The 20,696-nt window shown below is 60.0% G+C and overlaps 2 protein-coding genes across 4 annotated transcripts; one reads left to right on the top strand and one right to left on the bottom strand.

Annotated features, from left to right (window-relative positions):
• Positions 1–33: 33 nt before the first annotated feature.
• Positions 34–13,097, bottom strand: NOC2L (NOC2 like nucleolar associated transcriptional repressor). 2 transcript variants are annotated; one of them, XM_047084601.1, is made up of 19 exons: positions 13,051–13,097; positions 12,748–12,900; positions 11,132–11,306; positions 10,921–11,043; positions 10,120–10,240; positions 9,943–10,033; positions 9,250–9,328; positions 9,012–9,122; positions 8,396–8,509; positions 7,506–7,694; positions 7,012–7,151; positions 6,025–6,136; positions 4,320–4,433; positions 3,896–3,997; positions 2,472–2,615; positions 2,234–2,347; positions 1,119–1,254; positions 637–738; positions 34–322 (listed from the first exon to the last, which is right to left on the bottom strand). In XM_047084601.1, exons 1-19 carry the CDS (start codon positions 13,074–13,076, stop codon positions 216–218), a joined length of 2,253 nt encoding a protein of 750 aa, XP_046940557.1. In that variant the 5' UTR covers positions 13,077–13,097; the 3' UTR covers positions 34–215. The 2 variants fall into 2 exon arrangements, with proteins under 2 accessions (XP_046940557.1, XP_046940558.1); XM_047084602.1 differs by having other exon boundaries at positions 10,120–10,237.
• A 1,555-nt stretch (positions 13,098–14,652) lies between these two features.
• KLHL17 (kelch like family member 17) lies at positions 14,653–20,630 on the top strand. 2 transcript variants are annotated; one of them, XM_047085347.1, is made up of 12 exons: positions 14,653–14,860; positions 15,758–16,017; positions 16,105–16,226; positions 16,379–16,600; positions 17,092–17,208; positions 17,414–17,627; positions 17,946–18,090; positions 18,175–18,342; positions 18,766–18,854; positions 18,966–19,039; positions 19,235–19,416; positions 19,746–20,630. In XM_047085347.1, exons 1-12 carry the CDS (start codon positions 14,751–14,753, stop codon positions 19,972–19,974), a joined length of 1,932 nt encoding a protein of 643 aa, XP_046941303.1. In that variant the 5' UTR covers positions 14,653–14,750; the 3' UTR covers positions 19,975–20,630. The 2 variants fall into 2 exon arrangements, with proteins under 2 accessions (XP_046941303.1, XP_046941302.1); XM_047085346.1 differs by lacking the exon at positions 14,653–14,860 and having other exon boundaries at positions 15,739–16,017.
• The last annotated feature ends 66 nt before the right edge of the window (positions 20,631–20,696 follow it).

Raw genomic sequence — 20,696 nt, 5'->3', positions numbered from 1 at the left:
AGCCGCCACTCCAGGGATCTGCACAGGGCTCGGTACTTTCTGGTCTTTCATGTTGCGAAAATAAAGCCCAGTCCACCATCTACTGCCCTCCCCCGCACCGCGCAGGCCCTGGCCTCGGGTCTCAGCACCGGCCAAGAAGACACAAGCCTGGCTGCCTGGTAAGGTGGGAACACCGCACGGCAGTCCCCGCAGGCCCCGCCCCAGGCCGGCAGCCCTCAATCCTCCTCAGAGAGCTGTAGCTCCTCCAACTCATCCTCTGGTCCCTGCGCCAGCCGCCACAGCTCCCCGAGGTGCAGCCCCGCCTCTGTGTCTGGGTCTCCATCTGCAGGGAGAGACCGAGGCTACATAAATTCTGCTTTATCAGGAAGAAGCCAGCCTTGGAGATTACTCATCACTAATTAATCACAGCCCTAATTAATTTATTGGTGCCACTGTTACTGGCTGCCAGAGCCAGCGGGAACGGAGCAGCTGGCGTGGCAACCTCAAGGAGGGGTGTGAGCCCAGCTTAGAGCCATTCTCCCACCCAATGGCCCCACCCACCCACCGAGAAGTGACTGCCCACGGCAGCCTTGGGTTCCTGAACAGGCAGGTTCAAAGGGCCACTGCACCACCCCTCACTCCCAGGAAATCACTCACCCTTTGAATTGCTGATTTCCTCTTGGCTGCTAAGGCTGCCATCCTCCTCCTCCTCCTTTTCCTCCTCTACCCTCTGCCAAGCTCTCGGGGACCCAGGCATCCCTGGGGACCAAGAAGAGCCCATGGGAGTAAGCCCACCAGCAAATACATACTGGGGACAGCTAATGTAGGAGTGTGGGCCAGGCTCAGAACCCCGTACCCACCCACCCTTCCCTCGGGCCCCCTTCATACAGGTGGAAAGGATTCAGAAGTGTCCAGCCAGTAGTACAGGCGAGGGAGTAAGGTCTTGGGACACGTGTCCCAACTCTGGGAGGCCCTCACCTCAGAGCAAGTGAAGTGGTGGGAGAAGGGGCACCGCAAACGTGGGCAGCCAGGGGGAAGCAGGCACCCTCTTCTGGTTCCATGAGATGTGTCAGGAAGCCTTCCAGGGCCACCTACCCCTTCCCCACGGGGAGCTCAGGCTCAGGAGCCCAGGCCCCTACCTCTCTCTGAGAAATCCATGGCACTGTCTCCCTCGTCACTGTCCAGATCAAAGAGGTCCTTAAATTCCACTCTGTCTTCATTCTTATTGCCTCCCACCTTCCGCCGCTTTATCTCTGGGAAGTTCAGGTCTTCCAGCTGGAAAGACCCAAAACCAGAGTAGTGAGGGTGGTCTGGTGGCCATGAGAGAACCCACCTGGCCCAATCCCCAACCCACCATGTCTCGGCCCCGGGCCCCACCCTCCACCTCAAGGCTTAGCTCACAGCCACAGCTGGGTCACAACACGCGTCATGCAGCAAGAGCCCTGGCCGCAGCTACTGTCCTTCCCTCCCATTCCCAAAGACAGACTTTACCCAAACCCAGCGTCCTATTCCCTTTTCCATTTCCCTTCAGGCCTTGCCTCCCAACCCGTCCCCCACACAGACTCTGCTTGGCCAACTTGGTAGACATCGCCGGGTAGGACTCCTGGACACCCACCCTGCCAGGCAGGTGAGGGGGCCCCAGCCATGCACACTGGCCACTAAGTACCATCAAAAGCGTAGTTACACCCACTGGCTGAAGGCCCAGCTACAGCCCCCCCCCGCCCCCGCCACCTGTGTGTCTCCACGTCTTTAGCCATCACATCATGGGACTGCAGTCCCATGATACCAGGACAGGGATACAGTCACAGGCATGCCACTCAGCACGAAACTGTCCCCTCAAGTCACACCATGCCACACCCACTGGCACAGCTCCTCCTGCCCCTCCCTGCCTGCCCTCCTGGTGTCCACAGGCTGGCCTGAGAAGTAAGGTCAGTCTGGCCACTTATTCCCCCCAAGTCCCCAGCCCAGTCAGGCCTGACAAGGCGTAAGGACCTCCTCCTGGAGGTCATGAGAGAAGCCCCCTGGTCACCCAGTAATGCATGATGTCTGTCCCTCCAGAGCAGCCCCAGGACGGGCTGCAGCTGGGAACAGGCCCCAACCGTCCTGGTGACATGGTCCCTGAGACTATTTCCTCCCACAAGCCCCCTTCCCCACTCTGGTCTTAAAGTCAGAGCCAGGGTGCTAGACCCTGGTCTCAGAACAAACCAGGTGGTCATGCCCACATCCCCGCTCCGAACCTCCTCTGCAGACATACCCGCTCTTTGCCACTGATCTCCAGCTGGATCTCTCGCTCTCTCAGCTTCCGCCACTGGCTATAGTACTTGGTGAGAGGTGTCCCCTCTTCTCGGGTCTGCTTCTCCCAGGTGTCCTATGGGGAGAGTTTCAGGATCATGTCCACCCTGGGGAAACCTCCAAACCCCAGCCCTACACTGACTAGTGCCCTCAGGCAGTGCTGCCCACCCCACCCACCCAGACACCAGCTCCCAACTGACCACTGCATGCTGGTCAGCCACACCGAAGGAGGCCCTCTGGCGGCGACTGCAGATATACTCAGCATTCTCCTGCACCTTCTCTAGCAGCTGGCGTAGCTGCCGACAGTAGTTGGCCACCTTGCATTCCCGGAGGAAGGATTTCAACTGCAAAAGGAAGGGGGGGGGGGGGGCGCGGTGCTCAGCCTAGGTCCAGGCACAGACCATGATCTGCCGGGATCACACATGACCACAGGGAGGTGATGGGGGAGCAGGAAACGTGTGTTCACAGCCCTAGGGCACACAGTTGGGGAACGGGGCAGTTACGTTGGTGTGGGGTGGGGGCCGCGGCGTGGTGCCGCATGACCCCTGTTGTCTGGGCCCTGTGGGGGCTGGTGAGCGGACGGCCCACCCTACGGGCCGGGCAGAGGAACAGGCGGCATGGGTCTACCCTCCAGGTCACATCCCACCCTCAGCCTGTCTGTGTAAATAAAGCTGTATTGATACACATCCACACTCCTTCACTTAGGCATTTCTGTGGATTTTTTGTACTTCAAAGAGGAGACCTGAGCAGTTGTGAGAAACCACATGACTGTAAAGCCTAAAATACCATTTAGCTCTCTCTGCCAGAACAGTTTGCTGACCCATGTTCTAGACCATGATTCTGGGACCTGGAGTCCAGAAATAAAGCCTTGCCTACACGGCCACATGTGTCTGGATGGGCCTCTGAACCAGGTGCAGTTCGGGTGCGGGCAGCCCACCCCTACTCACCAAGCAGGCCTACAGCTGGGGGAGCTGACTCTGCCCACCAGAATCAGGGACAGGACCTGGCCCTTCCCGTGAAAGGCCCCTGCCTCCTTGAGATGGCAAACACCTGGGCTGAGAGCAAGTGGACCTCTGACAGGCCCAGAAGGGACTTGTGAGAGAAAGGACTCCAACCCCACCCTTGTATCACCTGAAGGAAAACTGAGGCAGGGTTGGTGCTGAGGCTGACCGGGACTTCCTCCTGCCCCAAACCTGCATGCGGGACCATTTGGGAAAGTATACAGTCAGGAGACCAGCTTGACCCAGGGCTGGGGGGCCGGGTCCAGCCTACTCTACCAGGACTACTCCTAGAAGAGAATTCTTGGTCGGTCTGGTCCCTGGGCTGTGACAGGCCTGGGGAGGAGCTAGCAAGTCCGAGGGTCCCCGTTAACTCGCCTGCGCCAACCCCACCCCTCAGGACTCCACACCCCTATGTTCATGCTACCTATGATGAGGCAGCACCAACATGAAACCCCGCAGCAGGTTAGGCTCTGCTACTGACCCTGTGTGGCTGTGACAAGGATGCCTCCTTCTGGCCCCTGTGTCAATGGGAAGCTGAGCCCATGAAGACAGCCTAGTCTGCTACGAAGCACGCCATCAAGGCATCTGGGAAAGGAAGAAGGAGCCGGACAGCTGGCACACACCTGCAGCACAGCGGGCAGCGCCAGTTCGGGGAAGGCAATGCTCTGGGCCTGGCTGTGCAGGTACTCCAGGGTGAGGTCGTACAGCTGCTCCACCAGACCATCCTGAGGCAGCGGAGAAGAAAGGAGAACTCAGCCCTCTTCACGCCTGCTTGCTATCAGGGTGGAAATCGGAGGATGTGCCTCCACAGCCTCCCCGGAAGCCACACTCTGGCTCAATATGGCTGAGGCCAAGGAGCACCACCTCCCCCGCAAGAGCCCCATGAAGGCCCACACAGACTGGAGGGCAGCAAGCCCCCTCCCGTCCACACTAACTGGACTCCAGTCACCCCGTACACTGACCTCGGTGCCCTAGAACATCCTGCTATGACCCCGCCCAAGGTATTTTCCCAAGCGTCTCCACAGGAGGCCTGGAGGCCAGCCTTACCCGGTACGCCTTCTCCTGTAGGTTGACCTTGGACAGCTTTAGGATCACAGTGAAGTTGATGGGCTTGGAGCTCATGCGCCCCGGCCTCTTATTGAAGTCGACCTGCTGGAAAACCTGTCCCCAAAGCCACTTCAGCTTGGCCTGCTGTGCCTCATGTCCCACTGTATCCCACCCCCCCCATCTGTACCCCAGATCCTTAGAGGCCCCCAAACCAGGGAGAGGTAGCCACATGCAGTGCCAGTCCTGTGACCCCAGAGACCCCCTGCCTTCCAGAGCTCCGGCCTCCAAGGGCATCACTTCATTGCAGAGCGGGATTCTGGCCAATGGGGGCAGGACCAGAAGCACACCTGTGCACACTGCTACCGACCCTCTCCTAAAACCAGACCAAGAAGCCCTAAGAACCAGTGTCTGGAAACAAAAGAAAGGTCCTTTCTGTACAGGGTCACTGACACTGCAACGTCCTCACCCATGACTGCATTCCCAAGGCCTGGTCCCAACCCCAAGGCTGCATCCTGGGAGTGATATGCCAATGGCCAGAGGGTCTCAGCAAGGGCCTGAGGAGCTCATAACCCCTCATCCTCCACAGAGACCACAGGCTGTGCCCATCGGCCTCTGCCTCTCAGGGAAGTCCTCCCCATGTCCGAAGGCTGCGGGCTGTCCTGGGATAGCGGAGCGGGAGCCATGCCTGGCCCCTCCTCACCACCCTCGCGCAGAGGTGATCCAGGATGTTGTCCTGAGGGGGGTGGGTGGCCGATGCTGAAGACACCACAGAGCAGAGGATGATGCTTCACAGCTGAGCTCAGCGCAGCTCCAGATAAAAAGCACCCATGACTGTGCTAATAACAGGTTTCCCTAGGGGAGCACTGCCCTTTCTCTAGCCTGGCTCAGCCTGAGGTGGAGCAGGGGCTGCTCTCAGCACCCCTTCCCACCCACCCAGGGAGGCAAGGGCAAAAACGCCCTGGGGGCAAAGAGCTTTCCTTCTGCCTCTGTGACTTATTTTCTCAGGAAAGGACAGGCCTGCACCTGTGGATGTGAAAAGGACATGCCGGTCTATGGCATGCTGACGCAGGGACCAGTACAAGGGTTGTGCAAAAAGAAAACACGAAATCAGAAGAGAAACCCCAGGGGCTCCCTTCTCTCCCCTACTTTGGTAAACCGGTGCAGACCACAGCTCTGGCCACATTGAGCCACTAATCCGGCCCATCCAGCAGGTGGCACTAAGGGCCTCTTTAGTAGGGAGATGTGAAGTCCTAAGTATAAGGTGGGGTGGGGCCTAACCCCCGGGGCATGCAAGCATGCACACAGATCCGCACAGACACGCACAGACACACGCATACACAAAGGAGCATGCAAAAAAAACGCAGCTTTGGAATCAGATCTAGGGTTCCAGCCCAGCTCTCCTGCCCACTGGAATAGACTCAAGCGTGTCCTAAAACCAGCACCCTCAGGCCAGCCCTGCAGAGCAGCTGTCGTTGTCCTCCCTGCCACTCGCCTGCCAACACACACCCCAGCTGGGGCAGGTAGCAAGGCGCTGCACAGAGCAATGTCCTCATAAAACCTCCTCTACAGATGAGAACACCAGCACCCAGGAGGGTTACACTGCATCTCGGGATAGGCGGTCTGTGCGCAGCAAGGAGCGCCTCCAAGCAGAGCACAGAGGCACTGTGTTGCCCCCTCCCACCCCAAGCGACAGGCACCCTCTCACCTCCAGTATGAAGGGCAGCACTGGGATGAAGGTGCCGGTGCTCTCCGAGAGCAGGGTCAGAGCACGCACGCAGTGCATGCGCAGGGGGTAGAAGCGGGCAGTGGGAACCAGCCTGGGGGCATGGAAAGGCAGGAGTGAGCAGAGGCCCTAGCCTCACCACCCCAGCCTGGCTCCCCATGACCTGTTTCCACCCATGGGGCTCGAACCTCAGGAAGGGCCCCTCTTGGTCACTTCTGTCAGGGTCAGTGGCCACACCTGCCCTATCTGATTCCTCCAGACAGAACAGGGCAGACCAAAAGTCCCCGACTAAAATCCGGGTCTTAAGGACCTGCCTCCTCACTCAATTATCGGGTGAGAGAACATCCCACGCGGCTTTTAACTTAATTTCACTTTAATGCAGGAGGAGAGCAGCGGGAGATGGTTCATTCAAAGCTTTCTTTCTTCCCAGCTCCCTGCTTTCAAGGCTCCTCCTTCAGGAGCACAGGGGCGACCCCTCCTGGCTAACAAAGGCAGCCACCTGGGCACACGCGGCTCCTCCATTCTCTGCCCCCAGAAACCAAAGCTCAATGGTTACAACTGAAATGTGGCACGTTGTACTAGACCCGCTACCCAAGAACCCCATGGTAAGACAGACACCCAAACTCCCTTCAAACCGCACATAGTCCCTTCTACCCAGCATCTCCCAGAATGCATGAATCCGGGGCATTCTCCCATGCTGGCCTCTGGGCCACAGATGGCACCACTCCCGGTCCTTCCACAGGTGCTGCCAAGTAACAGACCCCAGGGCCCAGGGATGGCTCACACCCTTGGAGAACTAGCTCCTCCTGACCCTCCAGGATGCCTCCCTGTGTAACCCTCTCCTCTAAACCAGCCTCCCATGACCTTGTCCAAAGACAGTCTGTACAACCCTGACCCCGTAACAGCCCACATAACCCTGGCCCTGACCTCCTTTGGCCCTCAGGGTGGCCCCGCCCATCCGTGACTCACTTGATGCAGCCAATCACCACTTGCGAGAGGGGGTAGATCAAGGGCTGCAGGGCTTCGCTGGGGTACACAGTGCTGAGGGCACGACACCACAGGTAGAGACAGTGCACGAACTGCCAGTTGTACACTGACTGGTAGGTCTCCTGGGCACAGAGTGAAGTCCGTTTCCAAGTCAGCCCAGGGGTCCCAGAAGGATCCAGCCCTCCCTCACCCACGGTGTGCACGGGGTCCCAGCCAGCAGCAGCAGCGACCACCTACCCCACCCCCTCCCCTGACCCACCCTCAGAGCTGCCCGCACCCTCCACCTGTTCCCCAAGCCCCCACCGGCAAGGGCCCTGAGCCCTCCAAGGCACTGGGTTGTCTCTCCCCAGGGCTACACAGGAATACGGAGGCTTCCAGGAGGTCCCAGCCCCTCAGCCGTGGAGCCCTAAGTATACGGTGGGGTGGGGCCCGACCCCAGACATGCCAACCCCCACCCCATAAGCCCAATCACGCACTTTCTTGCGTGTGGTCATGGCATTGCGCAGGTGGATGGCGAGCTGGCGAATGTAGAGGAAGGCATGCTGGTAGGCGATGCCAGTGTCCAGGGCAAGCAACTCGGTCAGGGTCCGCTGCATGAAGTTGATGAAGGGCAGGGTGCCGGGGGAGGTAAACTTGCAGTTCCTCACGTAGGTGATGTACATTTGCTGCCAGGAAGATCCCAGTCAGGGCCACCCGAGCTGCCAGGGCACTGTGCACCCGCTACCCAGCTCCAAGCCGCTGCCAGACACCTGGGCCTTTCCTCAGTGGGAGCCACGGCTGGCCACGTCTGCTGCAGACCCCTCCCCCTACGTGGCACTTGCTCCTTGGGCCCTCTGCTGCTCAGCTGCCACACACGTATACCCACACAAAGTCTGCCACGCACGGAACAGGAGACTTACAGGGAGGGTGCGGTGCCAAGGAAAACGCAGCGCGAATAACTGCAGGAAGAGGCAAGGAGACCACGGAGGGACTGGGAAGGAGGGGCTAGAAAAGCTGCAGCTACAGGCCAGGCCCACGCAGGGGTTTCTAGAGGGTCACTGTGTGGGACACATCACCCCAGGCGTGCAGCCAAGCAGCAGGCTCCCTGTCCCTCTCCACACCTGATGTCCTCATCTGCTGAGGGGAGAGCTGTGCAGAGCAGTCTATGTGGAGCCCCAGAGGACCAAGAGCTCCCATCCCTGTCACTGTCCCCCACTTCCTAGGGAGAGAACTGCAGTGATGGCCTGGGTCAGCCCAGAGCCACAGCCTCAGCAAGAGGGGCTGACCACAAAGGCAGTCGCCCAGACCTCAGACCAAGACTTTCAACCGGACTCTAATGGACACAGACTGGGGGGCATCGGAGGCAGGAGCCGGGGGTCCACACTACCTTAAGGATAGGACTCAGGAAGACAGCCTTCTTGTGCCGACAGACCCTGACGAGGACCAGGAACGCCAGTACGCGCAATGTCTCTTCACCTGTGCTCCACAGAATCACCATCCTCTGCAGAAGGAGAGACATCACTGCCTGCCCCAGCCTCCCCAAGCCCAGCCAGAGGCCCCCGTGGCCACTGCTAGGAGACAGCCCTTCCCAAAGCACCTCAGGATAGAGCTACGGTTACACCTCGGTGAAAAAGTAACAAAAACGTGAAAGGTAACACGAGGCTCCCCAAGAAGGCCGTACCACAGAAACACAGCTTTGTTGTTAGGCACACATCCAGAAAGGCACGTTAGGGGGCACCTGGGTGGCTCAGTCAGTTAAGCAGAAAGGCACGTTAGAAGACAAGAAAAGCTCGTCTTGCTACAGCTCTTGTCAGAAAGCAGTTGCCTCACACGACCGGGCCTGCGGCACCAAGGGCAGAGGGCTGACCGAAACAGAATCCCAGCAGGGCGTAGGGTGGGGGGCGGGCGCAGATGCCACCCCCACTCTGGCTGGGAGCGGGGCACGCTGGAGGGGTGGCCACGCGCGCCTCCGATCACAGTGCCAAAGGGAGAGAGCCGGGTACCTTGAGTAGCATGCGGCACTGCTTGGGAAAGGTCAAGTAGTACGGCACAGAACTGCTGACATGCTGGAGCACGGCCGCCGCTGCTGTCGCCTCCGTCACACAGGCCACCAGCTGGGGAAGCAGGAGGGTCAGCGAGGCCCCAAACCCACTCACGTCTGGGACATGAGGAAGGACTGCACCACTGGCTTCAGCCAGGCCTCGCGGGATACAGGAGGCCCCCTCCCCGCTGGAACTGCACCTGTACGACTGAGCTCAGGTAGACCTTGACGTCCAGCCGGAGCTTCCCCCACAGCGGACTACTGGACGGCTGCAGCACCCTGCAGAGAGACCAAGCCCACCCCATCTTGAGCGAACCCCCCCGCGCCGCACACCTCCCCCCAAAGCCCCCCACCCTTCACGGTGACTGCTCTCCCAGTGCAGCGGCCCCCTTCGCACAAGAGTCTGTGCCTGGCCGATGCCAGCACCACTCACGACACGTGTGTTTGCTGCCCACTCGCTCAACGGCTATCCCCTCCACCATCACCTGTCAGCTTCCTCGATGAGGCCCCTACCTACAGATACACACACCATCCCCAGAGCAAACAGCAGAAGAGTGGATGAAATATTCACTTGAAGAGAAAAAAAGAGTGAAAAGGGGAGAATCCTGACCTAAGAAACTAGGGGTGCAAAGCCAAGCACACACTCGGGGCCCCCCGAGGAACTGTGGGCAGAGAATGTACCTTTTCAGAAGGAAAACAGAAAGGAGGAAGGACAAAGCCACCCAACTGGCCCCGCCCAGCCTCTCCCCGGAGCCCGGCAAAGGGCCTGGTTCCGTCTTCGGCATCCCTCTGTGCTGGTTGGGTCGAGAGGGGGACTGCCAAATCACAAGGCCTCTGCCTTCCCCAGTGCGGGGTCCTGACCACACCCCCCTACCTCCCCTCTTCCCTTTCACCTGCTGTTGTCCTTGGGGGCTTTCCCAAACAGTAGCTTCTGGAGACAACCAAAAAGATCTCTAATGCAGAAGGTGACCAGGGCGTTGAACACTGCAATGAGGGGACCACAGATACCACTCACAGGACAGAAGACAGAACAGAGAGCCTGCATCCCAGGTCCCCTCACCCCAGCTCACCAGCACTGTCCGTGACCTGGAATTTGCTGACTTCAGCACCTTCCTGGTCTCCTTGGGTGGTGACCACAGCAGCCCGGAATGCCTGCACAACTTCATGGAACAGCTTCGGAGTAAGGTGCTGCTAAATTAGGGATAAGAGGACCCAGAACGTTGGGGAAGCGGTCAGCTGTGTTGGACAGAGCAATAGGCAACCAGAGCTCCAGAAACCTGCTGTGACAGAAAGGTACCCCTCGCCCACATTCTGAGACACGGAGCAGAGGTGGAGGCAGTGTTGCTGAGCCACGTGCAGGGAAAAACAACAAAAAACCAGAGTCCAGAATCTTCCTGGAAGGGCAGGGAGCCTGGCTCAGGGGAGAGGCTGAAGGTCCCAGATCTGGATGGTGGCCTGCACCAGGTGGTTTCTAGGGTTCTCCCTTCTGTCCTTTCCTATCTCTGCAGAAACCAACGTAAAACCCTTGGAGGAAGGGCTCTAGCTCCTGACAAAGGCAGAGACTATGTCCTAACCCACAACAGACTTCAGGGAACAGGGAGCCCGAGAGAGAGACTGAGTGGAAGAGAGCAGAAAGAGCCCCTAGAATCTCTGACCGAAGGGGAGAATGCAATCCTGGAGCCTCTGAGCATAAAGGCAGAACCATGCGACATCCTTCACATGAAGGTCTGGTGCAGAAGAGGACCCCGGTGTGGGGGCTCAGAGAAGGGGCTCCTCCCGTCTGCCACGGACCCAGGTAACTAAAATGAGTCAAGGGCAGACTCCCAAAGGGGTGGGGGGTGTCCAGCTGCCCACACCATGCCACTTCTCACCACTGCTGCCTGCTTCCACCTCTCAACCATGGCTAGGGTCACAGGAGCAGAATCCCTTTTCTTCCCCTTCAGTCCTCTGGGGACCTCATCCTCATCCGAATCTTCCTCCTCCCCACTTGCTTCCTGCACCAGACACAGAGGACCAGGCTGGAGCAGGATGCAGAGGCCATAAGTGTGCCCCTGCCCCCACCAGCTCTGCCTAAGCCCTCACTTCCAACGTGTCGGGCAGAGTGTGCAGCTGCTCCTCCTCGTCCTCGGTGCTGTCCGAATCACTGAAGTTCAACAGGCTCTGGTCATTCTCCTGAAGGAACTTGTAGAACTCCGGGTCTTTGTCCTTCAGCCGAGAGAGCTGGTCCTTATGCTCAGACGCACGACCTTTACGCCGACTGAGAAGGCAGGGGTCGTCAAGTCCACAGGACAGGCATAGCCCACAGGACTGGGGAGTAGGGGACGTGGGGTAAGGCTTCCTGTCCTCCACACTGTAAGCTCGCCAGCCTCCACAGGGAAACTACAGGGCTTGATCTGCTCTCTCCACAACAGCTACCCACAACCAAGGTAGGGGATTTCCAGCAGTAAGTTTTCAGCAGATTCCTCTCTCCCCCAAACTCCACACTCGCACAGCCAACTGCCTCAACACCTGCCATTTCAAACCCACATACGACACTGAACTTGTGGTTTCCCCCAAACTTGCTCTGCCAGCACTCTGCTCCACCTCAGTTGTGGGTAACTCTACCTTTACAGGCACTCAGGTGAAAGACAACCTCTGCCTCTCATACCCAGCATGCAATGTGCCATGAGACCTAATTAGCAAAAGCCCTTCACAGCCTCTCATGCCTCCTAGTTACACCAGCACCATCTCAGGGCGCCTGGGTGGCTTGGTCGGTTAAGCGTCCGACTCCGGCTCAGGTCATGATCTCACAGTCCGTGAGTTCGAGCCCCACGTCGGGCTCTGTGCTGACCGCTCAGAGCCTGGAGCCTGTTTCAGACTGTGTCTCCCTCTCTCTCTGCCCCTCCCCTGTTCATGCTCTGTCTCTCTCTGTCTCAAAAATAAATAAACGTCAAAAAAAAAATTAAAAAAAAAAAAAAAAACCAACACCATCTCTCAGTTCTCCCAATTACCACTGTGGTCTCTCCCTATCTCCACACCCTCCAACCTACTCTCAACACAGCAACCCAAGTGACTCTTGAATTGCATGTCACAGGACGTGACTTCACAGCTCAAAACCCTGAGATGGCTTCCCATTTTAGCGCACGTCTTATAAACTGTCTACAAAATCTGACCCCGTTATCATCTCTCCTGGTTCACCTCCTACTACTCTCCCCCTTGCTCCTCCATACACACTCACCTCTGTGTCAGACCCGCTCCCACTTCAGGAGCTTGGCTGTTCCTGCCGCATGAAATACCAAAGCATTCTTCCCGCCTGCGTGGCTTACTCCCCCAAGTCTCTGTCCAACTACCACCTCTTCAAAGGGCCTTCTCCACTAAACACAGCAACAGCTGGTGCCCAACATGCTCCCCATTTCTCTACCCCTTCTATTTTTCCTGTTTGCCGCACTCATTTCTTCTCACATACCACACGTCGTGAATCACCCGAGACTGAGTGAGCTCCTCTACACCAGAAAAGGGCCTATTATTCACCAATGTACGTCTGTCACAGAACAGAACCTCAGCAAACACGGGAAGAAAGAATGGGTAAGGCGAAGGGTCTGGGGAAGGGGTCAGCGATCCTCAGGCCCCAGGACTGGTCAGCATACACGTGACGGGTGGGCCAGGACGGTGAAGAGGGTCTGGCTTTACAGACGTCCCGCGGGAAACGCTCCCCTCACCTGGACGAGGGGCTTCCGCCTGGCTTATCCACACTCCGGTCGGCTTCACACGCCGCCCACGTCTCCGCTTCTGGGGCTCCTTCGGGATCCGATTCAGACTCAGAATCAAAGCCCGAAGCCAAGAACTCGTCCACCGTCAGCTCCGCCAGCCGCCTGCGGGTTACGACATCTGGATCAGGACTCCCTGCCAGGCCGGTCTGCCCCAGCCTTGCTGCACCAGGAACGCGTTTAAGCTCAAGGAGAGCCCCTGTGAATATAAGGGTCCCCTGGAAAGCCGAATCGATCCTCAGAGCCTCAACTTACCGCTTGGTGCCCCGCACCACCGCCATTACTGCCAAACCTCAGCGTGCGCCCGACTTCCGGCTCCAGAATGCCGTGCGTTAGCCGCACTTCCTCCAGGCGGGCCCCGCCCCCAATACCGCCCCTCCGCGCCCCACCGGTGGCTCTAAGTTTCTCCAGCGGTGGCTCCGGAGGCATCCAGGCGGAAGGGCGCGTTCACATCCTCCTGGCTCCGGGCTCCCACGGTGGCCGGCGGAATTGGGGCTAATGGCGCAGGCCTGGTTCAGTCATGGGTCCCGCACACATCACTGAGTGAGGGGCTGTAGCTCTCGAAAATCGGGCAGAACTGCATATGATAGAATCCTGACCTGCTGCTCACAAATCTGTGTCCTTCCTGGTTCTAAGAGACAGTAATAGCGGTACCTGTCTGAGGGAAGAGAGGCCGGGACCTGGGGCAACCTCTCCCAGCCCTGCCCGCAGCCTCCCTAGAGCTCCATGGCACGTGCCTGTGAGATGTCAACGCACTGACAGTGGACAAAATGCATCCAGATGGAAACACTTGACAGAGAGGACTTCTATGCAACAAGCTTTTACAAATCAATAATAAAAAGCCAACAACCTAGTAGGAAAAACGGTCTAGTTGAAAAGGCAATGCCTTGGATGGGCAGTTCGCCAAAAAAAAAAACAACAACCAAAAAAAAAACACTGAGGGACAGGCAAGTCTCATCCAGATCAAACGAGGATGAGAATGATGAGAGTCATTACAATTTCACTGGACAGGCCACATCACGGGGCGGGAGCGGGGGGGGGGGGGTGGGCAATGGACAGATCCCAGAGCCCTTACTGAAGTCCGTTTGGCCAAATCTTCCTTAAAGTACTGTGCCTGTACTTCAGTCCAGCGAGTCTTCTGCCGGGAACTTGCCTATGAATACACTAGTCCTAGTCCACATACGGGGCTGGGCATGAATGGCCACTTTTCCTCTGCCCTGTCCTGGGTACGGCAGGGACAAAGGCCCAGAGGCTGGAAGTTTGCCTTGCCTGGAGAAGAAAGGAGGTGGAAGGCCAGCTTGTGCCCTCTTTCCCTCCACCCATCTACCTAAAGGCAAGGCTCTGTGGGCCTGGACAGCCAGATCCCACAGCCCTCTTGGGAGCAGTCGTGGCTCCTGCCAGGTCCCCCAGGCCATGCACCCCTGTCCTACCACACCCTACCCCGCCCCACCCAGTTCAAGGCCTGGTATTTGTAGGGGTTCATGGAGCGAACTCAGCAAAGGCCAGACGGGCAAAGTGGTCTGCGTGGGGTCACAAAGGGTCAGGGAGGATGTGGTCCTGGGCTGCCTCAGGCCCCAGGGGCAGCAGGGCCTTCCAAGCTTCGGGTCCAGGGTGCTAACAGGGGCGGGGCTTCTTGAATGAATTGGCGGGGATGGATGATGGTTCGGTGAGGCTTCTCCTAGGCAGGCGGCGGGCGGGGCCCAGGGGGCTTCCTGGAGGAGGAGGCAGGCAGAGCGCCCAGACATTTGGGAGGATTAGAGTGCCTCGTTCAGTCCCCAAAGACGCGGGCTGCGCGGGAGGCGGAGCGGGCGGCGCCGAGAAACAGCGGCTGCGGGCAGGCGGCGGGACCGAGGGAAGCTGAGCCGGCCGCCACCGCCTAGCAGCCCTCCAGCCGTCAGTGCGTCCGTTCATCTGTGCGTTCTCCGCGGATCGCGGCGGGTCCGGCGGCCGAGACCATGCAGCCGCGCAGCGAGCGCCCGGCTGGCAGGACACAAAGCCCGGAGCACGGCAGTCCGGGGCCCGGGCCGGAGGCGCCGCCGCCGCCACCGCCGCCGCAGCCGCCGGCGTGAGTGGGCCGAGGGTCTGGGGACCGTAAGCCAGACCTGGGGCTGAGTGGGTCCGGAAAGGAGACAAGGAGGGGCGCGCGCCGACCCTGGCAGGCTGCCCGGAGGAGGCGGCCTCTGCGCCCCGCAGACTCGGCCGGCCGGTGGAGGGTACAACTCCTCCTCCGTTTATCGCGCACACAGAGACCTGGGACAGGACGTCCAGAGGTGGCTGCTTCCCGGAGGCTCTGTCCTCTCCCGCCGCCCTTGAATTCCGGCTGCGCTCTTTAGACTCAGGCGGCTTGTCTGCAGGATGCGTGTTGGGGGGGGGGGGGGGCGGGGAAGAGGGGCGGGTGGAGCCGCTCCGGAGGGTCAAGTGAGGTCAGGCCTGATGGTGGGCATAGGGGTCTTCTTCAGAGCTGTCATACAGCATTAGCCAGTTTCGCTTCATGCACGTCCTGTGTGCCCAGCTCGTGCTGAGGACACTGGACTCATGGGAAACAGGAACGGTGGCCGGTCACCAGACAGAAGAGAACCTGGTCCCAAGGAGGGCAGAGGAAGCCTGGTTCTTGGGAGAGTCACAGGCAGAGGGGGGTCCTGGTTCCTATGGGTACACCTGGGCAGGGGGGAGTGTGGTGCCAGGAGGGTCCCAGCAGAGGAAGCCGTATAGGCCCGACAGTCGACATCAGGTGCGTGACTGAACCTCACACTAGGAACAGGGACAGGGCAGTTTTGCTGGACTCCAGGGAGGCTCCCCGTATGTGAGGAAAAGTTGAGGAGGGTGGTCCCTGATGGAAGCCAGGTACGGGCTGCTGGACGGAGGGGTGACCTCCTGGGCGTCCTGGCCCTGCCCGAGGTTTCAGGGGTGGGTGGACAACTCCCTGCAGAGTGCACCCTGACCCGGCACTACCCACCTGCAGCCCAGAGGCAGAGCGTGCGCGTCCTCGGCAGGCCCGGCCCACGGCCCCCATGGAGGGTGCAATGCAGCTGCTGAGCCGTGAGGGCCACACTGTGTCCCACAACTCCAAACGGCACTATCACGACGCCTTCGTGGCCATGAGCCGCATGCGGCAGCGTGGCCTCCTGTGTGACATCGTCCTGCACGTGGCAGCCAAGGAGATCCGAGCACACAAGGTGGTGCTAGCCTCCTGCAGCCCCTACTTCCACGCCATGTTCACAAGCAAGTACCACCACATCCAGTCTGGGCACTTGGGGGGCTCCGCAGATCTCACAGGGCAGGGACCGGCCTGACCCGCTGTCCCCACAGATGAGATGAGTGAGAGCCGCCAGACGCACGTGACGCTGCACGACATTGACCCTCAGGCCTTGGACCAGCTGGTGCAGTTTGCATACACTGCCGAGATCGTCGTGGGCGAGGGCAACGTACAGGTGAGGGGGCCTCATCTCACAACCCACGGCACCTCTCCTGGGCCTCGTGCCTCAGCTCCCGGTGTCTTCTCGTGCCTCTCCCTGTCCCTCAGTGCCTCACGTCCCGTTTCTCCGTCCCTCTTCCCCTGGCTCTCTCTCATCTCACCCCACAGACTCTGCTCCCAGCTGCCAGCCTCCTGCAGCTGAATGGCGTCCGTGACGCCTGCTGCAAGTTCCTGCTGAGTCAGCTCGACCCCTCCAACTGCCTGGGCATCCGGGGCTTTGCTGACACACATTCCTGCGGTGACCTGCTCAAGGCAGCACACAGGTACGTGCTGCAGCACTTCGTGGATGTGGCCAAGACTGAGGAGTTCATGCTGTTGCCACTAAAGCAGGTAACGTGCCAGCTGGCATACAGCCTCGACCCTGACCCAGTCCCTAGACCCTGGACCCCAGACCCCGTCCTTAGACCCCTGGCTCCCTTCATCTTGGCCCTTAAGACCTGGCCCTTTGCCCCCCTCCCCCCCGCCCCCAACCCTTGTTCCCAACCTCTGACCCACGCTCCAGGCTCACGACCCATCCCCTAACCAAGCCCCACAACCTCATCCCCATTTTCTGACCCACCTAAGCATTCAACCTTTGACTTCTGATCCCATCCTGCCCTGACCACATCCCTGCCTACAACCTCTAGTCCCTGGTTCCACATCCCCAGGACTGCTCTGGGCCTAGGTCTCCAGGAACCAAATCTGTGGCTCCTGACCTTGCTTGGCCCCTTCTCATAGGAACTCTGGGCTCCCTATCAGACTCTCCCTCCCAGGCACCTTCAGGGCTCCATGGGCCCCCAAGACCCTCCCCAGATCTCAGGTCTGAGGGTCCCCACCTCCAGGTGCTGGAACTGGTCTCCAGCGACAGCCTGAACGTGCCTTCGGAGGAGGACGTCTACCGTGCCGTCCTGAGCTGGGTCAAGCATGACGTGGACTCTCGGAGACAGCATGTCCCAAGGGTGAGGCCAGCGCCTGGGGGGGCCCAGTGTACCCGGGAGGGGCTGCACAGTGGCTGAGGGCCTGGGTGCACCTGGGCTCTGCCGTGTCCAGAGACCCTTCACAGGAGTGATGCAGGCACGTGTTTCAGGAAGGGTCCAGGGTGTCTGAGAGTGAGTCTCTTCACTGGGGCCTGCCCCCTGACCATGGCACCCCTGCACCCCCCAGCTGATGAAGTGTGTGCGCCTGCCCCTGCTGAGCCGGGACTTCCTGCTGGGCCATGTGGATGCCGAGAGCCTGGTGAGGCACCACCCTGACTGCAAGGACCTGCTCATTGAGGCCCTCAAGTTCCACCTGCTGCCTGAGCAGAGGGGCGTTCTGGGCACCAGCCGTACGCGGCCCCGGCGCTGTGAGGGCGCTGGCCCTGTGCTCTTTGCTGTGGGTATGTTCACCTATCGTGTCCCCTGGTTTCCAGGCCCCCACATCACCTCCTTCTCCCCTCCCATCCCTGACCTATGCCTTCTATCTGTAAGCCAGCGCAAGCCTACCCCACGTTATATTGGTCACATCCTGCACCCACCCCACACCGGCTCCTCTTGTCAGCCTGCAGAGGACCCCGAGTGGTGTGACCCACTCACCAATCCCCACCCCCACCCACCCTTCGAGCCCCCATACTCTTGACCTTGACCTATGCTAGAGACCCCCAGCCCATTGCCTCCCTGGGGCCCCTTGTCCTGCCCTGTCACCTCCCCATCCCTAGGTGGAGGGAGCCTGTTCGCCATCCACGGGGACTGTGAAGCATACGACACACGCACTGACCGCTGGCACGTGGTGGCCTCCATGTCCACGCGCCGGGCCCGGGTGGGCGTGGCAGCAGTTGGGAACCGGCTGTATGCCGTGGGTGGGTAAGTGCGGAGGCTGGTCTGGGGTCAGGGGCTCAGCACATACCCGCTGGGCCAATCCTGACCGGCAACGGACCCCTCCCCTAGTTACGATGGGACTTCAGACCTGGCCACCGTAGAGTCGTACGACCCCGTGACCAACACCTGGCAGCCTGAGGTGTCCATGGGCACAAGGCGCAGCTGCCTGGGTGTGGCCGCCCTGCATGGGCTCCTGTATGCAGCTGGTGGCTACGATGGGGCCTCCTGCCTCAACAGGTAGTGGCCGGGGTCAGGGCCGGGTGGCCTCTTGGGGTTGGTTTGGCTGTAGGTGTGGCTGCATCAGGATTGCAGAAGTCATGCCTGAGGGGAGCAAAGGGGGATCCCACCTGACTCGAGTCACCCGGTGCCCTGGGCTTCTCCATCTGCACCAGCCCAGCTGCCCTTTCTTTTCCTCTCAAGTTCTTCCCAGCAGCCCGGGGGCTGGGCCCATGTGGACACTTGCCCAGGGTCTTTCAGGCAGCCAGCCAGTGGCTCATGCCCACCCAGAAGGCCTGTTTCTTGCTGCAGTGGGATTCTGGGGTCAGTCTCTGTGACTGCCCAGCATGGGACTGTAGTCATTCCATAGGGGAGGGCAGGTCCTGGAACCAGGGCAGCCTTTCTGCCACTGCTCAAGGTCAGTAGCAGACCTGGTGTCCACAGTGCTGAGCGCTATGACCCTCTGACGGGAACATGGACGTCCATCGCTGCCATGAGCACCCGGAGGCGATACGTGCGTGTGGCCATGCTTGGTGGGTGACAGAGCCTGCTTTGTGTAGTGCCCACACCCCCACCCCTACCTGCCCCCACCCTAAGGACCCCACATGTAGCAAGCACGCCGTGGGTATGTTGACTCTCTGCAGATGGGAACTTGTACGCGGTGGGTGGTTACGACAGCTCATCGCACCTGGCAACTGTGGAGAAGTATGAGCCCCAGGTACGAACCCTCACATTGATCTCCCTTTCTAAGAGCTATTTGAGGTCATCACTCTGGTCACCCACGTCACCCAGAGGGTCAACCCTCTGCATCCCATCCCTTTCGCACAGATACCCTGCCCCGGAGTAGGGGTCTGCGCTGTGGAGAAGGGAGGCTTGTGGTGGGTCTGCCCCCAGCCACTTTCCTCAACCACAGGTAAACGCGTGGACCCCCGTGGCTTCCATGTTGAGCCGACGAAGCTCAGCAGGGGTGGCCGTGCTGGAGGGGGCTCTCTACGTGGCCGGCGGCAATGATGGCACCAGCTGCCTCAACTCTGTGGAGAGATACAGCCCTAAGGCGGGTGCCTGGGAGAGTGTAGCACCCATGAACATCCGAAGGTGCGCTCGCCCCTCCTCCACAGCCCGGGGGTTGTCACCACCACCTACCAGCGCCTGGCAGATAGGTCTTAGGGCCTCACCCCTGTGGGGTGTGCCGACCCCTCCCATCTGTAACCCCCCCCCCCCCCCCCCCGCCCCAGCTCCAGGTCCCCGCCCCCAGAGGCTCCTCCCCTGGCCCTGCCCCCAGAAGTTCCGCCCCTGGCCCCGCCCCCAGAAGCTCCTTCCCTGGCTCCGCCCCCAGAAGCTTTTCTCCTGGTCCCGCCCCCAGAAGCTCCTCCCTGGCCCCACCCCCAAGGCTCACCACCCCGACCCTACCCCCACGCCTCTAGGAGCACCCACGACCTAGTGGCCATGGACGGCTGGCTGTACGCGGTGGGGGGCAACGATGGCAGCTCCAGCCTCAACTCCATCGAGAAGTATAACCCGAGGACCAACAAGTGGGTGGCCGCGTCCTGCATGTTCACGCGGCGCAGCAGCGTGGGCGCGGCGGTGCTCGAGCTGCTCAACTTCCCGCCGCCCTCTTCACCCACGCTGTCCGTGTCGTCCACCAGCCTCTGAGCCGCCGCGCGGATTGCACAGAGACCCAGCCCCGCGGCCTCCCACATGCCTTAAGCCCCAAGGGGTGGCCCCAGCGCCTCGTGTGTCGGGGGCGGGGTGCTCGACCCCCACCGGGAAAGTCCTGCCCTGTGTGTCCCTGTCTCTCTGCGTCGAGGCTGTCCATTTCTGTGTTCGTTCCTCAGTGTTTGTGTGTGTACCGTTTATTTACTTAATGGTTGGTTTATTCATTGTTTATTGATCGATGAGCAGCGCAGCACCCACCAGTTTACAGTTTCCCCTTGAAGTGTCCTGTGTCTCTGGGACCAAGCTGCCTTCCCCTGAGTCCTGCGGCCCCACTGGGGGCACCAGGCAGAGATGGGTCAGGGGTGAACTCAGACTCTGCAGACCTAGATGGACTGAGGGGCAGATGCAGAGCAGCAGGCCAGGGTTAGTGGGGTGGGGGCTTTCTGCGCAGGTGCAGACCCTTCCAGCCTGGGCTTTGCACACCACCCCTACCACACCCAGCCAGGCACACTCCCAAGGAAGTCATGAAGCAGCAGGCTTCCTTCTCGTGGGCATGGTGTCTTTTCTGGATCCTGCACTGAGCTGAGCACAAGCGTGCCACAGACCCCACACAGCAATATGAGCCAACTTGAACAATAAACATGTTTCTTGGGCTCTGGGGGCTTGAGGCTGAGTGTACATCTCCACCCTTTGGGGTCCTGCCTGGAATGACCGGGAGG

This window comes from Lynx rufus, unplaced genomic scaffold (genome assembly GCF_022079265.1).
Source record: "Lynx rufus isolate CCGP_SWC_20201006 ecotype Redwood Valley unplaced genomic scaffold, mLynRuf1.p SCAF_2, whole genome shotgun sequence".
Lineage (NCBI taxonomy): Eukaryota > Metazoa > Chordata > Mammalia > Carnivora > Felidae > Lynx > Lynx rufus.
The sequence above is the reverse complement of the archived record's forward strand: the minus strand, read 5'-3'. Positions and strand labels throughout refer to the sequence as shown.

What these genes read in the sequence shown, in the direction of transcription:
- NOC2L (XM_047084601.1), bottom strand. Translation starts at nt 13,076, where the DNA reads ATGGCGGTGGTGCGGGGCACCAAGCG. An exon ending in TGCTGCCCTTCATACTGGAG is followed by an intron (nt 4,434 to 6,024) that starts GTGAGAGGGTGC and finishes CTTTGGGGACAG; the next exon opens with GTTTTCCAGCAGGTCGACTT. An exon ending in CGCTGCCCGCTGTGCTGCAG is followed by an intron (nt 2,616 to 3,895) that starts GTGTGTGCCAGC and finishes TTCCTTTTGCAG; the next exon opens with TTGAAATCCTTCCTCCGGGA.
- KLHL17 (XM_047085347.1), top strand. Translation starts at nt 14,751, where the DNA reads ATGCAGCCGCGCAGCGAGCGCCCGGCTGGCAGGACACAAAGCCCGGAG. An exon ending in CCGCCGCCGCAGCCGCCGGC is followed by an intron (nt 14,861 to 15,757) that starts GTGAGTGGGCCG and finishes ACCCACCTGCAG; the next exon opens with CCCAGAGGCAGAGCGTGCGC. An exon ending in GGGGCCTCCTGCCTCAACAG is followed by an intron (nt 18,343 to 18,765) that starts GTAGTGGCCGGG and finishes TGGTGTCCACAG; the next exon opens with TGCTGAGCGCTATGACCCTC.